This window comes from Eleginops maclovinus, chromosome 18, assembly GCF_036324505.1.
Source record: "Eleginops maclovinus isolate JMC-PN-2008 ecotype Puerto Natales chromosome 18, JC_Emac_rtc_rv5, whole genome shotgun sequence".
Classification (NCBI taxonomy): Eukaryota; Metazoa; Chordata; class Actinopteri; order Perciformes; family Eleginopidae; genus Eleginops; species Eleginops maclovinus.
The window spans coordinates 4,059,966-4,073,419 of NC_086366.1; the positions used below are offsets into that span (position 1 = coordinate 4,059,966).

The 13,454-nt window shown below is 43.8% G+C and overlaps 1 protein-coding gene across 1 annotated transcript in view; it reads left to right on the forward strand.

Moving 5' to 3' along the window:
- The window catches only part of numbl (NUMB like endocytic adaptor protein), a 29,223-nt gene extending 21,888 nt beyond the window's left edge, over positions 1 to 7,335 (forward strand). Inside the window, 4 exon segments of the mRNA XM_063906178.1 lie at positions 15 to 284; positions 3,449 to 3,628; positions 3,921 to 4,555; positions 4,557 to 7,335. Coding sequence (XP_063762248.1) covers positions 15 to 284; positions 3,449 to 3,628; positions 3,921 to 4,555; positions 4,557 to 5,000 — 1,529 coding nt within the window. The 3' untranslated portion in view covers positions 5,001 to 7,335.
- The last annotated feature ends 6,119 nt before the right edge of the window (positions 7,336 to 13,454 follow it).

A 13,454-nucleotide genomic window follows, 5' to 3' on the forward strand; every position in this document is an offset into this window, starting at 1 on the left:
TCTTCCTCCTCCAGAACAACCCTCTGCCATGCCGGCCCCCCCCCCTGGCTCCGCCTCCCCTCCCGAGGGCGAGGAGTACCCCATGGACCGGTCAGAGCCCGGCGGGCCTCGCGCCATCCCTCGCCGCCACGCGCCCATCGAGCAGCTGGTGCGTCAGGGATCGTTCCGGGGGTTTCCGGCCCTCAGCCAGAAGAACTCCCCGTTCAAACGGCAGCTGTCGCTCCGCCTCAACGACCTGCCGTCGACGCTGCAGCGCAAGACCGACTACCAGGACAAGAACCCCGGTGAGTGGGGGAGTCAAGAGGGATGGGGATGATGGGACATGCCCACCATCTGACCCGGGTCAATAATAATAGTAATATGCTTTATTAGCAGCAGGTGCGGCTCAAAGTGCTTTAACAACATGGCACACATCACAAATTCACTTCAGGTCAAACGTTTAAAACCTTGTTGCACACATGCAGCAAAACAACATACTATAAAATGTATGTATGCTTTACTCTGTGAGACCTGGAGCAAAATCAATCTGTTAAACTGGATTAGGATTGCAGAAAAATGAGGGTTAGGGAAGATAATTAAGGAGAATACTTAGTGTTTTTATTTCAGCGGAAAGAGGGGTTGCTAATTTTCCTTTAAAGGTATAAAAGGCTCTTTAACCGTAACATGACTTCCGTTCAGCTGACCCTTATGAAATGTATTTAAAGAAACAAAACAAGTAGATGTATTCTTTACCGAAATGAATAAAATCCTGAGGAACAGGGCGACTCATAGCAGTCCAATTGGTCTTACACAACTTACAATCAAAAAGCCTGAAGCTTTGGCGACCCCTTGTGGGGTTGGGGACCCCCACGTTAGAGAACCAGTGTTCTCATTTTGCATCTGTTTTAGTTTGGATTTTATTTGCCTTGGAAGTGTTAAAGCAATTAAACAAAATCTACATCATCATGGGTGGACCCACACCAGACTGACACCTTTTTGAAGTTGCTAATTGTATTCATCACACGTCAAACATTTAAACCGAGGAACCTAAATGGTTTGAGAGGTTGACCGGCGGAAGAACAAGGCTTTTATTAGTCCACAATCACCACGGTCTAGTTTCTAGAAGTGATTCATCTATTTACACTTGGTATCAAAATGCCCTTAGAGTACTTGCCATAAAATCAGATGAGATCCTTTCCATTATGCTGCCTCTGCACACACACACACACACACACACACACACACACAACACGTGGGATTCTGTGTTCCACTTGCGGCAGGTTTGTTTGCCGACTCGAGCCCTATTACATTTTCATATCGACACCGCCGACTCCCATCTGAGGGGGTATGAGCAGACATGTTGCAGAAGAAACCTGCAGCACGTCAGAAGTGTTTTTGTTTGTGTTTTCATGCGGACTGTGTTCAACTCAACCCTAACGCCTCCTGCTGAATGCACGGCAAGATAAAGTGGTGCCATCATTGTGATTAGCACCGGCGCTGCAGGGCTACTCCTGTGTGACTGACAGCTCTTTCTTACTAAGGACAATTAGAAATGACAGTCTCACCTCTCACAGGTACACACATGTACCAGACACACCCCCTCAGTGTGTTTGATTATAGTCATCAAGAGAGATGAGGCTCTTCTGACTGGAATACTAAACCACAGCATCCAACTCCCACTCTCACACTCGCTGCTTTAACTTCTTATTCTCCCGTGATGGTTACTTGATATATTCAGTGATGGTGCAGTGTGTATCCTAATATGCTCTCTCTTACACACACACACACACACACTCGCACACACACTATGCCTCTCAGCTCCCTTGTGACTCTGTGAACAATGTGTGTATTGATTTGTGCGGTCAATCGGCCGTCCTGGTTAGCCTTCAGCAGGCGAGCCCTCAACCTGCAACTGAACCGAGCAAAACACACACACACACACACACGGGCATTTGAAGTGCTTCTGAACTCTGCAGGACATAGACAGCAACAGAGAGAGAGAGGGATCACTGGGCCAGTTTTTTGCAGAACAAAGCACACACAGATCTTTAATGTGAGACCGGTCTCATGCCTCCAGCGTCCTCTACACTCTCAGCTTGAATCCAAGGCCTGAACACACACAATGCACCAATGTCCATCCCTGATACAGCCTCTGCCCTTCAACTTTAAAGAGAGAAGGAAGTGACCATATGCACTTTGGTATCTGCCCTTCTCCAAAGTAGAGTTTTATTTTGGTTTTAGTGCATGTGAATGGTCTCCAAAGGCTAATATTCCTATGTTCCTTCCCCCTGCCTGAAATACCTCCATTGGACCCCTTTGTTTACTTCCGGACTATAGTGACACCACTAAGTAACACTCATGCTCCTATTGGCTAGCACCCAAACACATTGTATGTGACAGGCTAAGGGGCGGGACATCACTAAGCAGTTGACCAATCACAACAGAGCCAGCCAGCCAACCAATCAGAGCAGACTGGGCTCTGGTTTCAGACAGAGGGTGAGAAGAGGTTTTGCAGCACAGGCAGTATGAGAAAAATAAAGAGCTTTTTGAATGTTAAAGCATGGAGACATGTCCCAGTAGAGACACTCCATACTGATATGACCCTTACAATGAGTTAAATAGGGCCTCTTTAGATTTCTTTGGGATTTCCATTTGGTCCCTACTGGCATAAATGAAAAATATTGTGGGAAATAAACACCTGCCTTATTATGGACCATGGAATACATTTTAAATGACTCCACTCCTCTGTTACCTTTAGTAACCACAATATCAAAACAGATCATCATTAAGCTCCTGTCTCTCAAGTGTTTTGAACAACTGTGCATGAAGAGCCTAAATGGCAGCAGCAGAGACAGGAAGGACGAGGGACAAGCAGACACAGATAAATCGTCCGTCTCCGAGGCCTGCGTTGTGAAGCGAGGGACCCGGGGACAATGAACGGGGAATTAGATATTATATCTATTTATATCTGCGGTCTGAGCAGCAGAGGTTTTAAAGATGTAGTTCAAACCAAAGTCAGACGGGAACATGATGCCGCCTAATCCCCTCGCCGGTCGGATCCGTTACAGTTGCTTTAAAAGCGGGGATAAGCTGAGCCAAATTCACCTTTTGTCTGAGACACAAAGCAGTGAAATGAAATACACCCGGCAGTTCACACAGTTCCTCCTGGCCTGCATACATCTGTGACTAAGTGTATCCGTTTTATTTTTGGTAAGAAGGTCCAGATCAGCACAGCGTTAGTCTCCTGTTTCTGACGCTTTTTGGGTCATTGGGAGCCAATCTGCATCTGCTCCAGTTTCCCTGCTTTCGATCGGTCTGTTACGCAAAATGATTAAATATTTCCCTGTTTGTTTGTCCCTCTTTTTTAATCATCTTCATCCCCCATTCCATCTCCCTTATCTCCATTATCTTTATCCCTTTCTTTCCCCGACCTCTCCTCCCCTCTGTGTCCCTTTCTTGCTCGTACCAGACATGGACATGGGGATGCAGGATGAGGACGACGGGACCATCAACGCCCTGTGCAGCCAGATCAACAACTCCTTCTCCAATCCGGCCGAGGAGATCTTCCACAACCCCTCCTTCTCTTCAAACGGCCCTCCAGCCTGCACTGTGCCCCCTGCCCTGCCCCCACCACCGGGATCCCTGCAGGGTGAGAAAGACGGCATAAGTTACTCTGGGGCAAATTCACAAAATCACATTTCAGCCACGGAAAGCAACATGAGTTGGGAATCATTTGTTCCCCGGTCTGCCGGTCTCAGCGTCTTATTCTCTAGATTTATTCAATATTGTTATTGAGCTTTTTGAACATTAGAGCATGGAGACATGTCCCAGGAGAGACACTACATACTGATATGAACCTGAAAATGAGCAGAATATGTCCCCTTTAACTCTTCAGTGGAGTTTATCTAAATTTTTCTAAATCTGTACCTGTGTCCCTCTAGGTAATCCTTCCTGGGGGCAGCCGGAGCCGCCGCTCCACTCTCCTCCCCCGGTGTCTGTGGCGATGCAGATGCACTGCGGACACCGGCGCACCCCCTCCGAGGCCGAGCGGTGGCTGGAGGAAGTCTCTAAGGCTGTGAAGGCTCAACAGACACCTCCTCCTGGCCCCGCCATCCCCATCATCCCTGGACCCCCTTCCATGTCCAGTCAGGTGGCCATAATCGCTTCCGCTGTGTCCACTATCCCCATGTCCCTCGGCACCATGTCCAAACCTCTGCTCTCGGGCCCCCCTTCTCTCTTAGCTCAGGCACCAATGCCTCTCCCACCCATGTCATTATCATCAGTCCCTCTAATACCCGGCCCTCCGGTGTCCGGGCCCCCTATGTCCCTCCCTTCCATGTCCATTCCCACCATGTCCGGTCCGAGCATGTCTGGCGCCTCCATGCTCCAGCCCTCCCTCCCGGGGCTCCCAGGCTCCCTACCAAGCTCCATGCAGCCCTTCCCCTTGGCGTTCGACACCACCCCCGCTCCGGTGGGAATGTTCGGCAGCCAGCCGGTCCAGCCGGCCTTTGTGCCCATGCAGACGTACATGCCCGGCCTGGCCAGCAGTATGACATATCCCAGCGCCAGCGTGCCAGGTGGTGGGCATCACTCCGTCGCAAATGGTGGCGAATGTCTTCTGCACCGCTGCAGGCTCATCCAGTGGGGGTGTATCGATGGGATCAGGAGTAGGAGGACCCAAAGTGGGGACACTGGGAATGGCCGGGGGGCACCATTCCTACCCCGGACTACCTGGGTTCTCCACACCACCTTTCTCTCCCACTCCGCCGTTATCGACAGCCATTAACGGGGTCCCGCCGCACAGCAGCGCCTCCATGGCCCTCCAGAACGGGACGTCCAACAGCGGGAGCAGCTGGCCTCCAGAGGGCAGCCAGCTGACGGCTCCAGCACCCCAAGAAGATGATCGATTCGAGGCCAAGTGGGCGGCACTGGAGGCCAAACCTCCGGGGAACAAATCACCTGCTGCAGCGGCAAACCCCTTCTCCAACAATCTTCAGAAGACTTTTGAGATCGAGCTTTAAGCAAGAGTGAACGTCCCAAAGCTGTAGACCTGGAGGTAAAACGGGATACAGGTCTTAAAGTTAGCCTAGCATCCGATCTGCCCCGCAACCTGCTCAAAGCTCTCATAGGAGTTAATGATATAATGATCTTAATTGCTTTCTTGACACCCCCATGAGAGCTTTGAAGACATTTTGCTGGGCTGCGATTCGGACTTGACGGACTGAAGGCTCCGCTCCACCCGCTAACCACCTCCCTGCTTTCACCGCGCTACTCTGACTTTACTTTATTGCTGCAAGTCCCCCTGGATGTACTGTATGTGCCCCCCCCCCCTTCCGTTATAGAGGGGCACAAACTCAGTGGTTTCTTTCTTTAAAAAGTGGGACTCAGATGCATTCCAAACTCGTGAGATATATTTTCTTTCTGGTGGAGATTTTGGTTCAAGACAAAAAGATGTGCAGAGAAAAGGATTAGCCAATGAAGTAAGACCCCACCCTTCCAGCCCCCAAAGGACTTACTGACTAATAGTAGAGATTTATGGCCAAATTATTTTATTTATTGTACTTCATTTTTACTTTAACAAGTTATATATACTTAAAAAATCAAATTCTTAATGCAGTGTTTCAGAACTGCGCTTTTTTCTTTCTTCTTTTCATCCCAATATATTTATTTTACCCGAGAGGAGGGAGACTACAGGTAGCTTAAAATGCGTGCAAAGCATTGTGGGAGTCATGTGAACCAAATAGGATGAAGCAGCGTGTAGTGAGAAAGTGAGTGTATATAGCGGCATGTTTCTTCCACGTATCTCCGCTCCACTGAGGCCCGATAAGTCATTTTGACTTGAGCCTTCCCTCAAGGGTCGCTGGGGCATGAAGAACAACTTCAGGATCACACACACACACACACACACACATACACACACACACACACACACACACACACACACACACACACACACACACACACACACACACACACACACACACACACACACACACACACACACTCTGGACAATACAGCACAACAGACCTTTGGACTTCATCTTCTCCACAAAAGCCAGAGGAACTTTAACATCTCAGTGGAAACACTAAACAACACTGTGCAACAAAAAAACAAAAACGATGCACTACTTTACAGCGTTCATAATCCTTTTTATATGTTACAAACACAGGGTATAGTCTCATCACGTACAATATGATTGTGTATTCACCTCTACTGCGTTACTGTTGCATTAGTATTGCACTCATTACAGAGTTTGGGATGGATGATGAGAAGAGGAACATGAGCCGAGGCTTGGGAAATGAAAGGTGCTTCAGATGTGGGATTACTAAAGACATTTGATTGAGGGAATAACAGTAAGAAGAAATCACTAGAGGAATAAAAAGGAAGGCGAACCTGTATGTGAACGATTGAAGGAGAGAATGGAGTCATAACGTCTGAAAAAAATGAGATGGGGGAAGTCTGAAGAAAAGAAAATGGGATAAGATATAAAAGAGTGAGAAAGAGTGTGTGAAAATATTGAGAACAAAGACACATTCATCACAACCCACGCACAGTCTGCTGCATCCTTCAGTCTGAAAGCCAAGTCCATGTTCCTCAGCTCTTAAAAACCTCACAAATTTGATCATATTTAAAAAGATCTTGCTTATTAAATTAATTACAGCCTCACGGTCAAATTTCCAACCCTATCAACAGAGCTTTCTGTGTTTCAACTTGTCGAAGAACACATTACGAAGCAGGAACTTTATTTATAGAAGCAGGTGGTTTCTGTTTGTCCTGTAGAAACTGAACAGAGATGCTCCTGTTTTTGTTCCTCGGGAATGTAATTGTGTGGATATGGACCGTCGCTGATTGAGTTTCCTGCTCATTAACTCGTCACACTTTAATTCGATTATTCCGTCTCTTCCTGTGGTTGCGATACTGTCTGCTAAGCTGCCTCTTTTTCAGACACTTAATGTAACCTTGGAATGAATCATACCATGCCCTGCCTTCATTTCCGGATAAAACCATATTGTTTCCCCAGCAAAAGAAACCAAAACCAAACTCCTTTCTACCCTCCTCTCTCCTCCAAGACCTGACTCATGAAATCAATGCTTTTATTTTAATTTAAATATATATTTTAGACTCTCGTTTGCCCGCCCTTCCAAATTATAAATGTAGGTTAATTGTGTTCCGCGTTAAAGCAAACTAAACGACCTCATAAACTTGATTGTAAAACCATAGTTTAGTGATGGTGTAACAAAGCAAACCAGTGGGATTTATTTTTAATCTTTATTTACAGATTTTTTGTATTTAAACCTACATATTTGTATTGTAATTACATTGTACAAAAGATAAATAAAAGTAATATAATATTACTCCTTTTCCTGTTTAGTAAGTGGTGTTTTTGTTAGGTTTCCTGAACTACTGTATTTATTTTCCTCTCGTTTGCATTTCTTCCTCCCGCTGTCCCTTGGTATTGATCTGACCCTCCTTACTGTTGGAGACTGTTTTATGCAATACGATGATACTTTATGGTCAGATAAAACATGTATTGCATTACAGCAGCTTCATTTGCGACAGATTTAAAGACAAGACAGAAGGAAACAGATATTGTTCAGTCAAAAAAAGGTAAAAGGTGGTGGTGTTACCTTCACCTATTGGCGAACTCTGCATCCATGCACGATAACAGACTACAATTCCCATGCCTATAAAGAGACAGATTTGGACAATCTATGTCCCAACTTTTTAATGTGTGTCGGGTGTAGTTAGGACCCCATTGCAGCACGCTAGACCACAGTAGTAGTTCCTAAAGACCTTTATTTAACTTGATGCAGGTATTTGTACAACATGCAGTTTGCAATATCCAACACAACACCTCCATGGAGATTCTCAGGAGAACTGAAGTGTCCTCGCGGTTCAGGGCAGGATAAATCTCCCACTGGAACACGAACCAGTGAAAAGATTAGCAGCCACCAGAACATGCAAACAGGAACCAGGGCTTGGATCGAGGTCGGGGACAGAAGGACGTTCAATGGGGGGATCCAGTTGACAGGTAGGTCCAAAACAGGCAGCATCTGTAACGAGGAATCAGTCCGGAAAAGAGGTGTAGTGAGGCAGGAGCTTAAATACCAGCCTAATTGGATGTGATGCAGGTGTGTGTGAGCAGAGTCAGGTTGATGAGAGGGGTGCCAGGAGCTGAGATCAGGTGTATATTTGTTTATTACCATTAAAGCACAAGCCAAATAAGTCATCACTTCAGTGGGGACTGTTTAGCTGCCATGAATCCAAAGTGTCGTGCTCTCTTTAAATACAAGAATAAACATCAAACAGTCTTCCATGATGTTTATCTGACGGAGAAATCTGATGTCCCTTTTGTCCCAGCGTCCTACCTAGCAACAGTCATCTATCCTTAGCAACGGTCTGTCCACAAAAATGATCTGACTCTGGAATGTCCAAATCGACCAATCAGAATTGAGTTTTCAACCAAGCCGCTTAACAACTTGAAAGGTAACGGGTTGGAAATGTGAGTTTTGAGAGGCGACTACAGGGCATTTAGGGCAGAACTGTAAGACGGTTATAAAATGTGAAGCATGTGTGCCTTTCCATCCACATTAATCCAGCAGGTTGAAACGATATGGACGTCTTTGAGACACAGTGGGAGTATGACATTTTGATACCTTTATAACTTTTGTACCTCCTTATTTCTCCTCTTTTCTGCTCCTCACCTCTGGTCTCTCAGATTAATGCCTTGCTCTCTTTCAGTCCTCTGGGGCTGCTGCTGCAGGTCACTAATGGAAGCAGACAAGGCCTCTTCTATTTTAAAGGGTTGTGAGAAAAAGGGCGGAAGCACACGCACACGCGCACACACACACACACACACACATACACACACACACACACACACACACACACACACACAACACACACACACACTGAGCTCTTCAGCAGCAGTAGCAGTAACTCTCACCCTGCCATTGTCCTCTGATCTGAGGACAGAGTTAGAGAGTGTGTGTTGCAGAGGGAAGATCTGCTCTACTGGACACACACTTGCTTTGATATGAGGCCATATTTCATGTTGCGTAAGTTCTCTGATCAGGGCTGTTTTTTGATATATTTCTGTTGCTTTCTCAACTTTACTTAATTTCCTCACTACTCTATATGCAATCCTTGACTCTTTGACAATTAAAATGTAAAATATTTTCTATTGATTATGTGACCTTAGGCTCAGTTCAGTCAGACGACTCACGTTTTTGGCATCTAGGCTCCGGCTACATCCCTACCCGCAGAAAAGCAGCAGCATTAGCATGGCAGAGGCAGAGAAGGCAAACGCTGGATCTCAAATAGAGCGCCGGATGGAGAGTGGAGGATGTGTTGGTAGTATGAGAGAGTAAGGCGTGTCACGTGTGTATTTATCATTGGAGCTCGAGTTGACTGCCTGAACTAGCTCGCAGGCTTTGCTCCACTGATGAAAAAAGATCACAAAACGTTCAAAACAATTTATATAATGTATTATAGTCGCATGTGTTTGTTTTTGTGCATTTTATGACGATAATTAGGGCATTGACACACCTTAGAGGAGAAGGATTTTATCATTATTTTAACTTTCAGAACATAACTATTTCGATTTTGGTTGGTACTTTTCTGCTTTTCGAGTACCATTTTGACACACACACACACACACACACACACACACTCTCACTCACACACTCACACATGCAGTAGAATGAAATGGCAACACGACTCATTGCTGTTCTCCTGCACAGTCTCGGTGCGTCCACCTACCTGTGCACTGTATGCACGGTATTGTGTGATGGAGTAGGGATACTTGGTTGCCATGGATACACAGTGAAACACTAATTAAGATCTGCTGCCGTCAGCAGAATCTGTAAAAATGTAAGAAGTGCTAGAAGAGACGAAAGTAGCTGAAAATGCAATATCATCCCAATGGATTCTCAAAGGAGGTCTGTGTGTGTGTGTGTGTGTGTGTGTGTGTGTGTGTGTGTGTGTGTGTGTGTGTGTGTGTGTGTGTGTGTGTGTGTGTGTGTGTGTGTGTGTGAGATGGCTACGTCTGATAGCAGTATGAGCATAGACTCTGTAATGGTGTTTGTGTAATGGGCCCTACCTAGATTGTAAGATCAGCATGGGATAATGCATCCATGCCACACACACACACACACACACACACACTCACGCTCACAAACACTGTCCTACTGCTGCTAATTGTGATGAACATAGCTGTTGGAGGAATTAATTACAGTGATTAATTGCATGTGATGCTATTTATTAGAGCAGCAGCTTCTTTATTGTTTACAGTGGAAGCATCTGAACGATCACGCTGGAAACATGAATCCATTTGAATGCTGAGAAGCAGGCCGTGTGTGTGTGTGTGTGTGTGTGTGTGTGTGTGTGTGTGTGTGTGTGTGTGTGTGTGTGTGTGTGTGTGCGTGTGTGTGTGTGTGTGTGTGTGTGTGTGTCTGTCTGTCTGTCTGTCTGTCTGTCTGTCTGTCTGTCTGTCTGTCTGTCTGTCTGTCTGTCTGTCTGTCTGTCTGTCTGTCTGTCTGTCTGTCTGTCTGTCTGTCTGTAGAAATATGCAGACACCGAGAAATACTGACATTGGCCCTCAGGGTTTGAATCAACCTCAAATGCCAGGGCAAGGTCACACACACACACACACACACACACACACACACACACACACACACACACACACACACACACACACACACACACACACACACCACACACACACAGTTTCAGCTTCTACCTCCCCCTCCTCAGCGCTGGGTGCCAGAGAGGACCGGGCTGCTCTCACTCACTCATTGTTTGCTTATCCTCACATCGTCCGGGCAGTGATGCAAATGATTCATCTAAAATATGAACCCCAGAAACAGAGGGTGGCTTCTCTGCATGCTTTGTTGTAAATAAAAAAGCTAAAGAAATGGAAGTTACACATCACCAGAAGGACATAATTTGCTTAGTCACCCGCTTACTCACTGGTATTATAAAGGTCAGTCAATAATATGAGTAATCCTCTTATACGTGTGCCTTTGTTAGAGGACATCTATATTAGAATCAGAATTTCCTGACTGGAAATCGGGTTTTGTTGCAGTAAAAGTGGATAAAAATGTTCTATCAAGATAAGAAGTGCAAGTAAAAATTAATAAAATAATTATTAAATGATTTTAAAAAATGGGAGTAAAAATCTGCAGCAAAAGAATAAAATAAAATAAAAATATCTGTAAAACAAAAAAGTTCAAAGGCAAAAGGTGCCACAAAAGTATTGAATTAAATAGAATACAAATATTTTTCAAGATAAGATGGTAATATTTAAATTGTATAAAAGAAAAGTAAAATAAAAATGACAAATATTTGTAAAATAAAAAAAGTCAAAAACGAAATGGTTTAAAAAAAATCAAATTAAATACAATAAAAATATTTCAATATTAAAGAAATGATTTGCAAACAATAATAATAAAAAAACGAAAATATTTGTAAAAACATAAAAAGTTTAAATAAAAATGGTAAAAAAAATAATACAGATAAAATGAAAAACAACTATTTCTAAAAAAGAGAAGTGAGCGTAAAAATGTGCATATTCCACCACAAAATAACAGCATTCAATATGTCCATTTGTACAATCAATACAACAGGGTGTTACATTTATCAAGATATGAGAAAAAGCAGATTTTAAATATAGAAATAATCCAAAGTAATCTGAGTGCCATGTTAAGTAAGGTTGTGCAATACAGTGCACAGTGTATCATGCTACATACAGCAGATTAAACTGCACCAATAACCCTGTTCATCACGTCCTGCTCCTCTAGGCGAATGATCGAGATGTGTACTGATCACTAACAGTACATGAGTGTGATCACATACTACTGTACCTGTGTCTTGCATGTAAACCACGGTGGATTACAACTGGGGTTTAATACTTCCCTCTGTACCGTCACTGCAGTGTCAGCTCTGCTTATAAATGAAGGTTTGAGCTTCTGGAAACATGAATAACTCAGTGGCAGGGAGGAGGCGCGTTTCAGACCTCCAAATAGGACAGCTTTATAGTGAAAGCCCCCCGCTGGGTCTCACCCAGGACTGTTAACAGTGGGTGGTCTCATGCATGATTTAGCACACCACAGCTACAGTATGTCTGCTCATATAGCGCCCCCATGGGGAGAAAGAGGGTATCACAATATGGACTCAATAACCCATTTTGTGCTAAAATTAAGATCCCGATGTTCTCTCTTGCTGGTACCTGTATTATTTATTTAGATTTGAATTCTAATTTGTTCACTTGACTTTATTTAATTTTAATTTGTTTTAATTAAATGGTTGTTTTATTTTGTTTACTTTATTTCACTTTATTATTTAAATATTTGTTTCATTATTTTATTTTTAATGGTTTATTTTATTTACTTTACTTTATCTAATTAATTTCTATTGGTATTTTATTTTTTATTAACCTCACTTGACTTATCTTTCTATTTTATTTCATTTTATATAATCTGTTTTAACATTCCCATAACCATTTTGTAGTTGTAATGTGCAAATCATCGCGTGACAAAAAGTGTGTCAGTACAAAATACCAATTATTAGTGACATCTTTTTTTGCTCGAATTACCTGATCATCTTTTTAATACGTCCTCTGTTTAAAACATCATTTATTTTATGAGGCACATACACAATACGTGCTGCTTCGTATAAAAGCATCCTACAGAAACTCCTCTGTTTTTTTTCTCGTTGACACTACATTAGACTTGAGTCAATTAAGTCCTGCATAATTGGTTTGTGAAGGAAACGAGCTCTCCATTAGTGATGTTAGTTGAAGATCCATTAGAGCACCACGACCATGATCTACAGATATCCTTGAGTTGTTAGAAAGAGAGAGACATTTAAGGAAACACACCTGCTTTACTCTATATTAGCTACTTATGCCATTTAAAGAACACAAATACAGAGAACAACAAAAACGGTGTCGGAAACAACACTAATAAATAAAAGGCGTTTGCCTTAACGAAGCCCTGCAGTTGACCAATCACAACAGAGCAGGCCAGCCAACCAATCAGAGCAGACTGGGCTCTGGTTTCAGACAGAGGGTGAAAAGAGGTGCAGCACAGGCAGTATGAGAAACATAAAGAGCTTTTTGAACATTAAAGCATGGAGACATGTCCCAGGAGAGACACTACACACAAATATGAACCTGAAAATGAACATCAGAAAAAAATGTATGATAGAATTTCTTCGTTGTGATCGATAGAGGGTGCCCTAATGCTGTGTATTTCTCTCTCTGTGTGTGTGTGTGTGTGTGTGTGTGTGTGTGTGTGTGTGTGTGTGTGTGTGTGTGTGTGTGTGTGTGTGTGTGTGTGTGTGTGTGTGTGAGTGTGTGTGTTTGCATTACATTTTTTGAATTCTTTATATTATTTATCATTTTTTTCCAAATCATTCAGCCATAGTGCACATGCAGGATTCCAGCAAATCCAGTAAAGAGAAATGAAAA